At 41.9% G+C, this 16035-nt stretch overlaps 1 protein-coding gene across 8 annotated transcripts in view; it reads right to left on the reverse strand.

Moving 5' to 3' along the window:
• NOD1 (nucleotide binding oligomerization domain containing 1) overlaps positions 1-15648 on the reverse strand; it is a 30564-nt gene extending 14916 nt beyond the window's left edge. For 4 of the 8 annotated variants that reach the window (XR_008575671.1, XR_008575670.1, XM_054814775.1 and 1 more), the window contains exons 1-5: positions 12689-12866; positions 7559-7897; positions 5510-5684; positions 2461-4264; positions 325-408 (exon numbers count right to left, since the gene is read on the reverse strand). Coding sequence is in view for 5 of the 8 variants with exons in the window: in XM_054814775.1 (XP_054670750.1) it covers positions 325-408; positions 2461-4264; positions 5510-5684; positions 7559-7774 (2279 nt within the window). In the remaining 3 variants the exon portion in view is untranslated. Of the gene's footprint in view, positions 1-324; positions 409-2460; positions 4265-5509; positions 5685-7558; positions 7898-12688; positions 12868-14889; positions 14902-15582 lie in introns of those variants that run through there. The other 4 variants (XR_008575672.1, XM_054814773.1, XM_054814774.1 and 1 more) reach the window with 4 other exon arrangements.
• Positions 15649-16035: the final 387 nt, after the last annotated feature.

The following is a 16035-nucleotide window of genomic DNA, read 5'->3' on the forward strand; positions in this document are numbered from 1 at the left end:
GGCGGCTTTAGGTATAAAACTAGCATGCCCACACAGTTCAGTAACCTGACCGTGGTCCGCACCGTGTTACAGAAGGGCTTGATGTTAGTGGGAGGCCATCCTGTGAGGCAGCGCGATGGGAGAGGAAGCCGAGTCCTTTTCACAGTCAACTGTTATAGGTCGGCAGCTGAATCATTTCTGACACAAAATGCTGCTTTGCTTATGTTCAGTAAATGAGGAGGTAACTGTGGTTTCCACCCCACCTTTGCTGTGTCAGTACTGTCAGCATTGCAGTTTTATTTTCTACTATCAACATCTAGTGTTTTGCTCCCAATAGGTACATACCCCAAGAAAGTCACAATTTGGTACTTGGAGAGTTCTTCATACAAGATCCTTACTCCATGATCTGTGACCTGATTTACACTGAGCCTGGAATGAAGGGAAAGAAAAGAAAATTTTATATAATCTGAGAAAATACAAATTACAAGTGTTCATCACCCATGAGTTAACAAATGACTGGAGGTCTATGCATTTTCCTCTGGCATTTTAACCGGTTCTTTTACCACATATTAAAAGCCATTAAAGGGAAACATGAGCTCAGTTTCATATGGCTCACTTCAAAAACAATACAAAACAAAAAGCCCCAAATCTCCAGGGTAATGCACTGGCAGCTGTCCATAGAACTGAAAACAATAAAATGTAGTAAGTCAGAAACCAGAGACAAACACCTCATCCTCCTCCCGCGCTTACTGTGATTGCAGGAAGAAATTCTGCTTGACACCCTAGCGAAAGCAAGCTTTCCAAACTACTCTTCTTGCAACCTTCCCTCTGAGTACCTAGTGAAAGCCAGGCGTCTTGAAAGTCACAACACATTCAGGCTTCACTAAATAAAGGTTGTGAAAAGCCTTGGCCAGGAAATAGAACTGCAGTCCCATGGGTGTGCTAGATGTTTCTAATTTTATTGTCCCAACTAGACATGAAACAAATCAACGTCAGTCATTCACAGAATAAAAATACTTCTTTTCACCGTTATTTTGGTGGGGTTTTTTTGCTTGTTTGTTTTTTGTTTTTAAACTTCTCAGGCTTTTTCACCCTGCCTAAATGGACAGGTTCCTGTGAGGCATTCCAATTCTGATGAATCACATTTTCTGGGTAAAGCTGTCCCTGTGAAAACATTTTGACCAGCTTTAGTTTGTCCACAAACTCTGAAGCTGAACATCCACTGCTGAGAGTCCCTTATCACCAACAGCCTCCCTGGGTCTTGCTAGTTAGTAACCTGGTCATTTTGGAATGTACTAGCACAGAGGAGAAATCAGAGCCAATTTCTACAGATCAGAACAGTCTGCTGCTTTGAAAGGGACGGTTAAGTTGTTAGAGACAACATTTCCAGACCTGCAGAAACTGGTCATTAGAAATCAAAGTACTAACATCAGAAGAGCCATTAAGACAAAAAAGGCAACCTAACAGACTGGTTTGGTGCTGAGGATGGTGTTAAGATCATACTGTGTATGGCATAATCATGCAAGAGGGACAAAGAATGAAAGCCTGTCCTTTACTTCTTTGTTTTGTCTTACATACTTGTGCATTTTCCCCCCAAGTTTCCTTATTGCTTTCTCTTGGGAGGTCAGTTGATGTGCAACTAACTGGAAAAAACAAGTGTCACTTGCTTTGACTTAGTCCTAGAAGAAAACAAGGCAAAGCACAGCCAACCAGGAGGAATAAATCCATTTAAAAAAAAAAAAAATTCTCATGAGGTTGAAGGAGCTTTAAAAAGGATCTGCGTGAAGTTCCTGGTTTTCTGCACCTAAATGTTTGGACAAATAAGGTATAGCTACATGGCACAAACTCAAAGGAGTGGAGGTGGAACAATCTGGCCTGTGATGTTAGAGGTAGAGTTAGTTCTCCCTGATCACACCAAGCCATGTCCTTCCTCCACATCACCTCAGGGAAACACCGCATCTAAAGACTTCAACTACATCCTTTCATGGAGTACTACATGTTAGCTTTTGTTCTGTGAAAGCCGGACATCTTGGCAGGATGTAAAAGCAAGAAATTCAGAGCTTTTGATCAAGGGTTATTGTGGATAGTAGATCCTCTCTTAACCTGTATGAATAAGGGCAGAGATAGGCTCAGGCAATCTTCAGATAATGGAGGAATCACTTCTGTTTCCTTTCTTTTCCCTTAAGTGCTTTCTCCCATAAAAATCATCTTTTGAGACAAAACAGTCTGAGACAGAGCTAACTACAGGTTTAAACAGTCCTGGCTTCTAAGGACTTCTTATCACCCTTTCCATTTGGTTTCCAAATTCACAGCTTGTGCATTCCTGCAATTGGCTGAACAGAGATTTCAGAAGATCTGAAACTAATTTCCAGCAGCAGTAAGAATCCTCATCTTTCTCCACTTTTGAGATCAATTCCTCCAGCCCTGCAGTTTGTGGAATAAACCAAGGATAAGCAAGGACCTGCTTGCACATACTCCTACCTGATCACTGCAAGCTTGCTGAAACATGGTAGCAGCTCTTTTACTCCGTAGTCATTGATATTGTTGTTGTCCAAATCCAGAGCCAGGCGCTTTTGAAAGTGGTGCACAACAAAGGAAATAGCACTGCAGTCAGCAGAGTAGGCATTGCAGTATGTGAGCTTGATGTAATTGGCATGCATGTGTTTGGCAGCCAACTTCCCCACTTTCTCACTCTGAGTCTCGTAAAGGCACCTCAGCATCCAAACAAAGTTGGGCTGGACCTGGATCTGATTGTAGTTTGCAAGTCTGGCCCGAGTGAGGCCTCTCAGGTGGGATTTCATGCTCTCCCCAAGGTATGTAATGAGCGTCTTTCTCTTCCTCTTAATGACTGCAGGCAAAACTAAATGTCTGAAGAGCTTCTGCTTGGATCTAGAAAGCAGGCCACAAAGAAACAGGTTGGTAAAATGAAAGTGTTCGTTATTTCGGAACGGATCCTCCCCTGCTAGTTGTTTCTTCAACCAAGGAATACGAAGGCAAATAGGCTGGGCAGTCTCAGTGGAAGAACATTCATTGAAAAACTGAAGTAACTCCTTGGCACCCACTTTCTCTTCAATAACCAGGAACAAAGCTGTGAAAAAAGACTGAAGGGTTAAGTGCAAGAACTCATAAGTAGACTGATTGTCATAGCTGCTGTAACCTTTAACTGTCCTGAGAAAGCCCAATTGCAAATCTTCTTCAGAGATCTTCGCTGATGAGACCTCCTCCTGCTCGAAGATAAAGAAAGAGTTCTCCATCCCTTTGTATGCCATTTTACCCAAAGCTAGAAGAGTTTCCTTTCTTGATTTGAATGTCTCTGCTTGGCTCCTGGTGTTGTTCTTCAGCAAACTTGTTTTCAGAGATCGGTTCAGATGGACTTCAATCATGAGCAAAAATACATCTGTCAATGTAACAGAACAGTCTGGAAGCTCATGGCTGTCAAACATGGAATGGAAGTGTTCATAGCATTTGAAGATAATCCAACAAAATAAAGGCACTGAACACAAACTGCAGAGATTGGGGTTAGCTTCCAACTGGTTCAATACCAGTGTTCGTTGCCCCTCATCTTTGAAAAACATGGCAGTGTATTCCTTCAGGTTATTTCTGGAGAAACCACGGAGCAACACTTTCTTTCTAATGATATTTCTTTGGATCTCAGTTCCTGTCCTCGCTGTAAGAATTTTCTTGGATCCTTTAAGAAGCTTTCCTCTGAGAAGGCTTACCAGCAGCACCAGGGGGTGGATGGGTTCATTGGGTGAACATATTTCAGGAACATTACTGAGATCAAAGTTGGAATAGATCTCATCGAAGCCATCAAATGTGAAAAGAACTGTATGAGGGAATTGCAAAATGTGATGGAAAACCTCTGTGGGGTCTTGGTCGGGGTAGCAATTATATTTGAAGAGTAGGTCTTTCAAACATATGGCTTCATCTTCCTTAAAGCAACTAAACATCCTACATCGGAAACGGAAGAAAAATTTGGCTCCTATGTCCAATTCTTTTCTGGCCCAAAGGCTTTGTATCTTTTGCAGCAAGATGGATTTTCCAATTCCTGCATCACCAAAGACATAAATAGTCTCTCCATCTTCATTAATTAGCCCAAGTGCATCATCAAAAAGGGCTTCTAATTGGCACACTTCACCTATACTCTCATTGGTAAAACTGACCAGCTCCATGATACTTTTAGAGTAGATTTCTTCGAGCAGCATCTCTTCCCTCTGAGCATATGACATAACAAACTTGGAGTCCCGTCCCAGTTCATGTCTGAGTTTCTGGCAATACCTGCTAACTAAAATGACAGTGAACTATTATTAAAAAGAGTATTATTAAAAAGCCTCTGTATATGATGACCCATCTCTTTGGGAACTGAGAGGGGTAATAAACTAAAAAATTCTTATGTAAAATTGATTCTCTGGCAGATTACTTCTATTTATTTGTGCTGTTATCATCATTCTCCTGGGAAATTCAGGCGCTAATGAAAGAGGTAAGGTGTGAGCCACCATTTCCTGAAAGCCATTACTGACACTGCATTGCTTTAAGGAGCTGCTATCTTTCAGCTGAGACTCAAAGCCAAGCCCCTGACCTTTTGTTAAAGACTGGCTTACTCTCTGCAAAGGCAAGGGTTGGTGGTCACTGATTAGCTTTGCCATCTGCCTTTTCACTCTATTTATATTCTACCTGCAATTTCTATCAGGTAGGTGGTTATACTTTCCTAACTTGTTTTGTAATTTTTATTACTGTAAATAGAAGGCATGCATTTTAGAAACTGGGTGCCAGCACCTCAAAATATTTTTAAGGTGACAAAAAAAAAAAAGAGTGTCTCAGTTATTGTGCAACATTGGCTTGTGTTTTTACTGCAACAGAAACTTCGCTTCAGATGGGGGCAAAGTAATTCTTGTATTTATATAGTATGAAAAAACCTCTCAAGGAAAAAAAATATTTCTGCAATAGTTTGACTTTTAGTATAACTCATCACTTAGGATCATGGAATAATTCAGGTTGGGGTGGATTTCAGAAGGTCTCTAGTTCAACCTCCTTCTCAAAACAGGGTCATTTGTGAGATCAGATGAGGCTACTCAGGGCTTTATCTAGTGGGAACTTGAAAACCTTCAAGACTGCACAGCCTCTCTGGGCAACCTGCCTCATTGCTCAACTGTCCTCGTCATGAAATACTGACTATTCCATTGCCAAAACATCACAGTGTTGCTAATAAATTGTAGCAGAGGCCTAGAAAATACTACAGCTGGCACAAGGTGGTTATGCCATTATGCTACATATCCACAAACAAATGCGGAAAGAACTTGACGTTAGCAAAACAGGATATAATATATCAACATGACTGTTGTGCTATACATTGTGCCTTTTAATTTTCTGGCTACCGCTGCTAGCAAGCACAGCATGCGCACATTTATTATCCCTGGCTGTGCCTGCCTAGACTCTTACTCTTGCAGCACCTGGTTAGAGCTTCCTAAGTTAAGGGTAGTTCCTAAGTAAGGGTAGTTCTGAGGAAAGCGATATAGATGCGTGACCTTACCTGGATCTGTATTTACCACAGGTTTACTACAAATATTCTCTGAAGGCTCATAACCTATTTCCTCCAGCCAAGGCTGAAGTTCGTAGTAAGCATCAGTGACTTTCTGCAGGACATGGATGAAATATTCTGAGACTTCTTCTCCCTTGCTCTGAACCAAGTCTAGAATTTTGCGAACCTGAAAAAACATCATGTGAAAGATCATTGATGCACAGCATTTTATCACAGTTACACTTGTAGACAGCTTTAGGATCTCTTTTGGAAAGGAACAGAGCACCAAAATCAAAACTGATGCTTCAAAAACTTGAATTTGAAATCTAGCTCTGAATTTGAATCATCACAAAACTGACTATTTGTATTTGGATGTTGCGAGAAAGTTGGCTCTGCAAGTTAAGGTCTGAACTTGTAGCTAAATCCTATGCTAACCAGAAACAAAATGGATAAATACTGCTCCTCAGTAGGGAACCCAAAGCTTCCTCAGCCTAGCTAGATAGAATATTTTAAATCCCATGCTAAATAAATAAGAAAGGGGTGGTTTCTCAGTGCCCTAAATTCACCTTCTGGTTTGTAAATATTCCAGTCACATTTAGATTTACCTCAGGATCCAGCCAGATCGAGAGCAGGGGGGGCAGAATCTCTGGATCTTAATGCAGATCCACAACCCTACAAGTCTTCCTTTTGGCACAGCAACTCAGTTCTGCAGGTGCTCTCTGAACAACGGACTCGTTGCCTGCAGCTGTTAACTAAAACTAATGGCTACCAAGCAGTGGCTGGAGCAGTTCACAAATAAGCATTGCCTCTAAAGGCAGGGCAGAATTTTATCTCTGTGCAACCAGCACACGGCAACCCTAATACAAAACCCTCTGCAAGACAGAGCAATTGTGGGGGCCTGTTTTGAATCTCTGGATCCTCTTCTTGCTGGAAATGAATGAAGAATTCAGTTCTAAACCAGACAAAGGTTTCTAGAGACTGTGGTCTCTTGTGAGCTTAAAGCAGGGTGAGGTACATACAGCACAGCAAAAGCATGGTATTTTTTGACAATTTGTATGCTCTAAAAAGCAATTTTATGCCTTCCAGAGAAGCTCCCACAGAGTCCACTTGACTTACTATTGTGGCCTGCTCTCTGTCTCTGCTTAGACTTCTGATGCACAGCCTCCCCCTCAGCTTTGTCACAACAATCGTGTATATTATGCTGAACAATAAGAAATGGAGATGATCATACAGTGTGCATTTATTCAGCTTTGACCCTATGTACAGAGTGAGCACTGTGTTACCATTTCAACTTGCCAGCAAGAATTACTATTTTATGAAAATCTGTACTGTTAGTGAATTCCAAGGTCTCTGAATTTTTTATGGTTTGCCTGCCTCTAACTGTGACACTATTCTGAAGCTGCATGACTGGTTGGTCAGGGAAACAGATCAGGAGTTTGTTTTAAGTCATGATGCAAAAAGCAACTGTGTACATGTGATAATTTTCTCCTATCAACAGACCAGGAAATAATTTTTCCTACTGATGTCCAAAGATGAATCAAACCCCCAAATGTGCCAGGATATATCAATTTTCTATGCAAATATTTACAATGTACATAGGTCTTTAAAAATAAAGGAAGGTGTGCACATGGACAATACATCACATGGACAACACAATCATTAACTTCTAAAATAATATTTAATTTCTGTCTCTCCTCCTCCAAAGCAGAATGATCTGTCCCACAGCATCCTGAAATAGATCTTCCTTGCAATATTCTGCACAATAACGAAGGCTTGTGTCTAGCAAGCTGCACTCTAACAGCCAATGTGGTCACCTCCTTACCAGAGGACAATGCTGCAGCGGCAGAAAGAACAGCAATTATCATTCTGCTAAGCAGTGCCAGCCATGCTGAAATGAGATGTGCTGGAGACACTTGTCCAGAAGGAATGGAGGGGGGAGACTCCAAAATAACAGACTAGAAAAGACATTAGATGTAAAATTGCCAGATAAGCCCATAAAACCTGGTGGTAAAGTGAAAGTAACAAAAAGCTTACGCTGGCTAATGAAATTAAAAAACATACCTTGTCTGCTTGAGTTGGAAATTGGACAACAATCTCTGCATCTTCAGTGGAGAAGTAGTCATTCTTAATCAAGTTGTCAATCAAACACTGCGTGTTTCGGATTCTACTGACCAGAAGTTCTCGGTATACCTTCAGCAAAGCAATGAAGGATGGAGGACTTGCTCCTAGAGTTTCTTTCACAGAAATCTCCAAGTTAGGACAAAGTTGGCCTTCCATAGTTGAGATAGCAAGAAGCTGCTCCGCCTAGCCTCATCTTTGACAAACTGTCCATTTGCAGTGAGAAGGCAGCTTGGAGTTAACTTTGGGGAAACTGGCAATCTGTCCTTCACATTAAAAAGCCTGTAAAAAGTAATTGTATAGAACCTCAATTTAAAACCTTATCCTATGCAGATACACCCTTCAATTAGCTATCAAAGACTTCCAAATACTTCCAACCTCTGTGTACTATCACAGCCAACTTTATTAAGAAAAATTTCTGATTTCTTCCTCAGGTACTTCCATTTATTTGTTCAGGTTTTGGAAAAAAATTATCTACCGCAGGCAATCTCCCCTCTAATACCAGTACTTTACTGCAGCTTGCCTCAAACACCACCACTGGCATCTGCTTTACTAACGGCCTGTTCTTAGTGCATAATTTAATATTTTTTTATTAGCTTTTCATGTTTCAATAGACAAAGCAGGGCATCTGTCCAAACATATCTGGACAAGGAAATAAATGGAATAGAATTATATTTCATAGCAATTAATTTTGTAGGAGGAATTAATTTATAGTACCAATTCACTTTGCTTTCTCTTTGTTACAACAACAGAACCCGTATAAAGTGTTGTCGATATGAGAACCACCCCTGTAAGCGAGGCCGTGTGAACTCTGAGACAGTTTTAGCTAAACTAGGAAAAACTGTTTAGCTTCAGGGCACCAGGTTTGAGAGGCAGTAGCGACACTGTGGGAAAACCACTGATCAGATGTTTCGGTTAAGACAGCCAAGAGTAAAATGATGCTAACAGTGAAAATGCTGCTGTAGATTTCAGAGTTAATATACCACTTAGGGGCACAGAGCACTTACACATCTTAAAGCTATTGGTTCAGACAGCATGTAAAAGAACAAAAATATCATTGCATTGATTTAATTTGGTTAATCTTATCAAATTTAGGTGAGTAACCATAAAAGTTAAAAATACTGTTTTTCAGAATCTCAAAAATAACATTACAGAAAGGACTGAAATAAATTACGGTAAATATACAAGATCCCATCTCTAGTGATTCACACAAAAAATCTGGACCTCTCCTTGAGCAGGAATTGGACAGAATAACTGAAATCACAGACTCTTTCCCCATATGATGAACTAGGCCTGTAAGACAGCATCAACATTTATATTCATTACTGCATTGGGCATCCAACCCACCTCCATCTTCATAAAAACAAGAGATTGCACACAATACAGCTTGTAATCAAGATATCAATTTAAAGTCTGTGCAAACACTTAGGCTTAAATGCCCGACCTCAGCCCCTATATGTACACCCAAAGACACAACGTGAGCATTAACTCAGACAGCTATGGGCTCAGAAAACCCTCTACTGCTGTAGAGATGTTGTTTAGAAACCATACTCTTTAGCATGAATGTTCTCTCCCTGTCTACAAATATATATGCTGTGTATGCCCTTGTTCTCTATACCAGCTCTTGGGAGCTCCTTTTAGATGGCCATTTATTCACATTTTTCTTTACAAGGCATAAGGCATTTTTCTTTACAAAGAATCAGGATCAGTATTACTTTTTTAAATTGCAGTTAATATACCATATAGCAAGCATGAAGTTATATTGTAATTACAATTCAGCAACAAGTTCATTTAGGTATGAACCTTGCACATACAATTTCCTATGCAAAAAGTTCACAACCAAATCACCTCCATATAGACGATGAGAATTTGCATGATTAATACAAATTACTGGCATCCTCCAGTAACAGGTAAAACCTACTCTTGTTTCAGCAGGTCAAGAGATATTTGGAAGAATGTTCTTAGATTCTGATTACAGTCATATTAATAAAAACAAAACACAAAGCTCTTCAACAATTCTGTAAAGGTGCCAGCTCTGCTGCTGCTGCTGCTGCTACAAAATTCTCACAATTTCCCAAGACATTTACAGTGCTGGCAAATTTTCCAGATGCTCCCCAGCATTCCTCTGACAAACTATAACTGAGCCCTGCCAGCTCACAGATTCTTCTAGGTGACCTGCTACTGGAACAAACTCATTTCTTTGAGTTTTCCGTACCAGAAGCTGCAGTCTGCACCAGTGTAGCTTCTCCTGCTTGATGCTGGGGAAAGACAGTTTATACTACTGCATTTTAGTGATACTACCTATCTACACCTCCAACCATGGGGCAAACCAGCTTGGCTCCTCTGATTTCAGGAGACCAATAGGTCCTAACTTACAGTTGCTGATCTGTACAGATGCAGATAACTGCATTAAGAGTTGAACCCTCCAAAGGCTGAGAGCGGGCAAATTCTATAAATCCCCAGCACAACTGGTTTTGAATCACAGCCAACTCCAAAACTGCAAAACTCTTTCAACCAAAGGAAATGTAACCAAGTGATCTTTCTTACCACATGAGTAAGTGACTGCATCTACTCAGACAAATCAACCTTTCATTACACCACTCACATGACCCACCAGATGAAGTGGCTGATTTCTGAGTCACTCAGCTTCCTAGAAGCCACACTGGCACATCTCTTTGTTCAAGAAAGCTCATTCCATAAATGAACTCTACCACGAAGACCAAACAATGTTGAAAACATCATTTACTCTAAAGCTTTTGCAAGCTTTTAGTTAAAGAGATAGAGTCACCTTAAAATATGTGCAATAGAAATATTAACCCTTTTATTTCAAGATACTGCATCTACCTAATGTTCCTTGCTTGCTTTGGTTATTCTAGGACCACATTATCCTAATGCATTTTGTTTCTTCCTTCTTTGTGAGAAGAACTGAGACAAACATCCAGGAAACCATAATAATGAAGCAATGTGCTGTCATGTGTACAAACCAAACATAATTATTTCATTACTCTTTCAGATCCATCTACAAAGAGGATAAGAAAAGAAAGAAGAAATACAGCAAAAGGACAAGAACATGGAAAATATGGAAAGATCAGAAGGTCTCAGAGATGCCTGCCCTGCATCTGACTAAGTCCAAGTCAGTACAGAACCTGGTTGCTACTGGGAGGGGTGTGCATATGTACGCTGCAGGAGAGAGCATGTTCCCTTTCACACATGGTGATCTGCAGGAGAGTGGAGAAACAAGAGAGCAATCAAAAAAGAATATAAAGTGAGGTTAAGCATCAGGGGAGAAAAGGAGAAAGAGCAAAAATGCCAAGCAGGTAAGTCATAGCTGGCAATATGAATTCTGTGCATGATGACGTACTCAGTGATATTTTCAGTGGCAATATTAACTTTAAAGCAAAAAAAACCCACATTACCCAGTATTGGAGAAAACAGTAATTTTCATCAGTCTCTTTTAATAAGAAAAAATGGAAATTTCCACCATCCATAGACTAAGAAACTGCCATATCAGATGAGCAGCTGAACACCTTAAATGGTGCTGGAACAGAAAGACTTCCTGCCACATGTAGTTAAGAGCAAGGCAGGTATGTGCACGTTTGTAGCAACGTGTATCAGCTATATGAAGAAACTTCAGGGCCTACTCAGACTAAAGTAAACACAAAAATTTTCTACAGTAGCAGTTCTGGGTGCAACAGCACCTAAAAGACCTGATCAACATGAGAAACGTGCTTGTTCTCTTGGAGGAACACACCGCCCATAAGATTCTGATATATTCAATTCTGTTTTGCTAGGACTGGGATTTCTGTTGGTTTGTTGTTTGTGGTTTTGTTTTGTGGTTTTTTTAACCATGACGCCCATGTGTTGACATCATGAGGTCTCCAATTTATCTGCAAGTGCCTCATCTCTTTCTGGAAAGAGTCCCAGCTTCCATAGTACTTTAACACCAGTCTTTTCAGTGAGGGATCACAAAGTTAGAAAGTACTAAGTCTCTTGTTACAAAGACACAATGCCAGGTTACACATCTGCTATGTTTAGAGATAAATGCTCATGCAGCTTATAAATATGCGTTGAAAGTGTTTCCTTGCTAAAGTGCATACAGTGTTCTTTGCCTTATCTTGGGCACTCCAGATGCTGGATTCAATTCCAGTACAATTCTTGTGACTGATGTGGCATCAGTCATGGGGATGCTGTTAGAAAAGACGAAGATATACATTAATGTGAGACACCTCAGTGCACTGACCAAGGTCTAAGAATACCCACTGTTGAGAGCTAATGCCTCATTTCTGGAACTGTTCCATTTCTGAAAGAGCTAATGAATAAAATCATTTTTCTGAAAGCCATCTTAAAGCTCTTAGAATCCTTTGCGAAATATCACTAAGTTACAGTAAAGACAGACGATCTGTTCAAACAGCAACAGCTTGTGAACACATTTATTTAGAGAAAGGAGCATTATCGTTGAGGTTTGTACACAGAGAGGTATGTACACATGGAGAAAGGGAAAGATTTGCAAGCTTGATACAGTAGCTGAAACAGCAGAACACCTAAGGAGGAACAGAGACAGACAAGAGAGATGATACCTGGGCAAAGCAAGAGTCTAGTATGGGGAGACAATGGAAGAGATGCTTACGGGGAAAAGCTTCCTATCTGGGAACAGAATGGAGTTCTTGCTCCTGAGAGGAAAAATAAAAAACAATTATTTACTCAACAGGCTGCCTGTGATGTTGGAGAGGAAATTCAGCAACCATTTTGAGGACAGCATTTCAGTCAAGTGAAGAAGACAGAAAACAAGACTATTGGAATGAAAAAGAACCAGAGAGCAGAGTGCTTACCCATCAGCTGTAAAGGCAAAGAAGAGAAAAAAGACAGGGCCTTGGCCAAATGAACTGTCAGTGGGGACTGAAGTGATGTGAGAAGCAGCAGCAAGTGTGGCAAGAGATGCATAACATAAGCCTGCATAACTGAGAATAACAAAGAGGAAGCAAGATGGGGATCAGGCCAGGGATAAGGAGGGAAATGAAAAAGGGAAATGAAATTTGTCATAGTAAGAGGTATCGTAAAAGTATCAGTGCTTACAGCAAGGTTTTGTGTAATCCACGTCAATAAGCTGCAGCGGTGCTGATGGCCTCTGCATGAAGGCACTGGCATTTTTATCTAGTGGTTCTTCTGACTTCCCTCTATTCTCAGCATTGTGCAAGCATATATACTTTTATACCTTTCCTGGCCCTGCCCTTCTCACATCCTCTTTTCACTAAGATCTCCTTGCTCTTCTTCTAACAAAACTGCTATGCTTGTTCAACTTCAGTGCTGCAAGTCCTCTGGCAGTGAAGAACAGGATGGTTTATCACAACAAGGTCTTACCAAATGTAAACACTGCAGATAAAGGGGCTGAAGGATCTTAAAGAATAGCTAAAAACCATTTCCACTTTTGGGTGAACTAGGGAATTCCCCCCTCATTGAGCTGGCTGCTCCCAAGAAGACTGCGTAGGATGAAGCAGTAAAGGCAATACCAGGAGCAAATTAATTAGCAACTGTCCCTTAAAGCAGCTGATTTAAGACTGAACTAGAATATTTCTGAAGAGCTGAAAACTCAGTCAATACTAATTCTTATGTAGTCTTGCTATTCTGACAAAAACTGTTCCTCTAAACTGCATGTGAAAAAAAAGTCCTATGCTACATACCTAGCTATCAGCAGCCAGTAGCTGCAATCTCTTCAGGACATTCATAGCACCTAGTAGCCAGCTCTGGCAGGACCAACAGTGAAGAACACACACAAACCTCAGTGCCAGCCTAGGGCTAGTGGAGTCCCTGTTGGCATAGCCATCTGTCTGTAGTATTCAACATGCAATTACTCTTCGAGAGGTGCCTGTATGGAAATAGTGCCCATTTTACATGAAAATCTGTGCCCTCTGTGTCTCCAAGTCAGATTTGTTTCCTGAGAAAAGCTATTTTACAGTGCCAGCCACCCCACTGCAGAGTCATTAGCGCAAGAGGAGACCTGGAGACTTTGCTATGCTTTTTCATTAATAACAGTAATCTAGACTCAGGCAGGTCAATCTAAACTCAACTTTGTCCTATCACTGGGAGAGACAGAAAAGAAACTGATTTTCCACATCTTATTTCATGTGTGCCACAGCAGCCAATCTTTGACTATAACAAATGAATAAGACAGAATGTATTTCCACACAGCAGCTCTCACTTTTAAAAGAACTTCAACTATTTTACATAGTTCAAGAACAGTAAAAAATGTGTAGAGATTAGAAGCAAACGGGCACATACACCACACAAAAAGTCTGCATATTTTGATGAGAAGCAATGCAATGTATTTCCCAGAGGCACTAAAAAATAGCCTTTTATTTTTATAGTGCAAATGGTGCATTGGTAGAGCTTGTACAGAGTCCCTGTACTGATCTCAAATTATATTCTGTATCTATGAGTTAAAACACACTCATCGTACCCCAGTTTACAACCTCTGTGTAACTATCAGCATCGATGCTACATATGTCAACAAATGCCCTGGAAGCCATACATTAACATCACACTAGTGTAAATCCATTACAACTCATGTGATTTTGCATTGCTCTGGGGTCACTGAGATCAGCATCTTTCAGTGATTCTTCCTCCCCTCCTCTCTCTCTCTTTCTCCTTTGACTGCAGCATAAGCTTTTGTAGCCATCCCTCCTTGTTTGAAAAGCAGCAGATATAAAAGAACACAGGAGAAACTATTTCTGCCTCCACCTGGTAAACTGACAAGCTTTTGTTTTAAATGCACAGGTTTTTACAGAAATATTCATATCCCTCACAGGTTTTGCTGCTACATTTCTTAACAGCTTACTTTTAAAGAAACAGAACTTTACATACAGTGTTTGGATGAATTAACAAGCCTCTGTCAAAAAGATTTTATGTGGCTTCCTGACAACTCCTTTCTGGTGGGAAAAGTTCAATAAATAAGAAAGAACTACTACTAAAAAGCAAAAAAAATTTCTTCAATCAGAGAAATCTCGGGGATTTTTTTTAAGAGAGGAGGATTTACTGGTACATCTAAAAAAATGGAACTGCTTTTCTACTATTATTTACTATTTTCACTTTCTACCTGCAGTGAATTCTACAATTAAAGCTGCAATTGATGGATTCGCATATTCACGGCTCTCCTAACTCCATCTCCAAAGCTTTGTTTCTTTGTTCCCGTCATTAACAGCAAACCGTCAGGTTTACGGCAAGTAAATGGCTTTTTTTTTTTTTTTTTTTTTTTTTTTACTGTTTTATCCGTCGCTCACGGGAAAGGCGAGGCGGGCTCCACGGCGGGTAAGCGACGGCTCCCGCCCGGCGCCTCCCGCCCGGCTGCGGGGCGCTCCCTCGCGCCTCCTCCGTCCTTCAGGACCTCGCCACCTTTCCCCAAACGGCCTTCAGGAAAATTACATCACTGGCCAACATCTGTAACAGTATTTATTCCTGGTAACGTTGCTGTGTTTTGGATGAAGGCTCTGTTTCCCTCGCCGAGGAGCTGCGGGGGAGGAACTGCTGCCTGTCCCGGCCGGCGGGCTAGCCCCGCTCCTCACTCCCTGCCTAACACTGCCTGCCACAGGGCAACGTCCTCCCCGGAGGCGGGAGGGCCCCTACTGAAGAAACACGAAGTCGTCCCAAAATTTTCAATTCAGGAGCGCTAGAAGTTCACCGAGAGGCGGACGCCCCCGGGGCGCAGCCCTTCCCCTTCCACCTCGCAGCTTTTCACGCAGTCACAGAGAAACTTTGGTTTACAAAAAGCAGCAACTTTTGATTCACACCCTCCAAGCCCCTCCCGGCGCCAGCCGCTGCCCCGCTGCCTAACGCCCCCCGTCCCTCCACACCGCCCACCCCTCACGACATGGCGGCTGCCCACACACACACGCAGCCGCCGGTCGCGAGTGGTGAGTGAGGCGGGCGGCGGCCCGGCGACCCTCCTCCGCCCCTAGCCCTTCCCCTGTACTCACCACGGCGACGAAGGGACGGAGGCGAGGGGAGGAGCGGGGCGGCGGCCGGCCCACGGGTGCTTCCCTCACCCCTGGCCCATTGGGAAGGAGCTCCCGCCCCACACACGGTCTCTCCTCCCCGGCGGAAAGCGGCTCCTCCCCACGCGGGCATGGCCGAAGGCCTCTTCTCCTTCAGGAACACCGCCTTTCGCTCCCCACACCGGCATGGCAGAAGGTTTGCTCACCCGAGAGAGGTGCCGGGGGTCCTGCTTCGGGGGAAGGAGGCCTTCCCCCGGCCCTCAGGGTGCTCCCTCCATTTTCCCCAACAGGAGGCATCGAGTGCCTTCTGTCAATTCCCACCAAGGAGGCTGTCAGGAAATTACTTTTCCATTTTCCTTCTTGCAAGAGCAAAATACCAATTTAAAAGTTCAAAAGCCCAAAGGAGTATGGTAAGGGTAAAGCAAAAGATGTGCT

The sequence above is a fragment of the Grus americana genome, chromosome 2 (assembly GCF_028858705.1).
Source record: "Grus americana isolate bGruAme1 chromosome 2, bGruAme1.mat, whole genome shotgun sequence".
In the NCBI taxonomy this organism is placed as follows: domain Eukaryota; kingdom Metazoa; phylum Chordata; class Aves; order Gruiformes; family Gruidae; genus Grus; species Grus americana.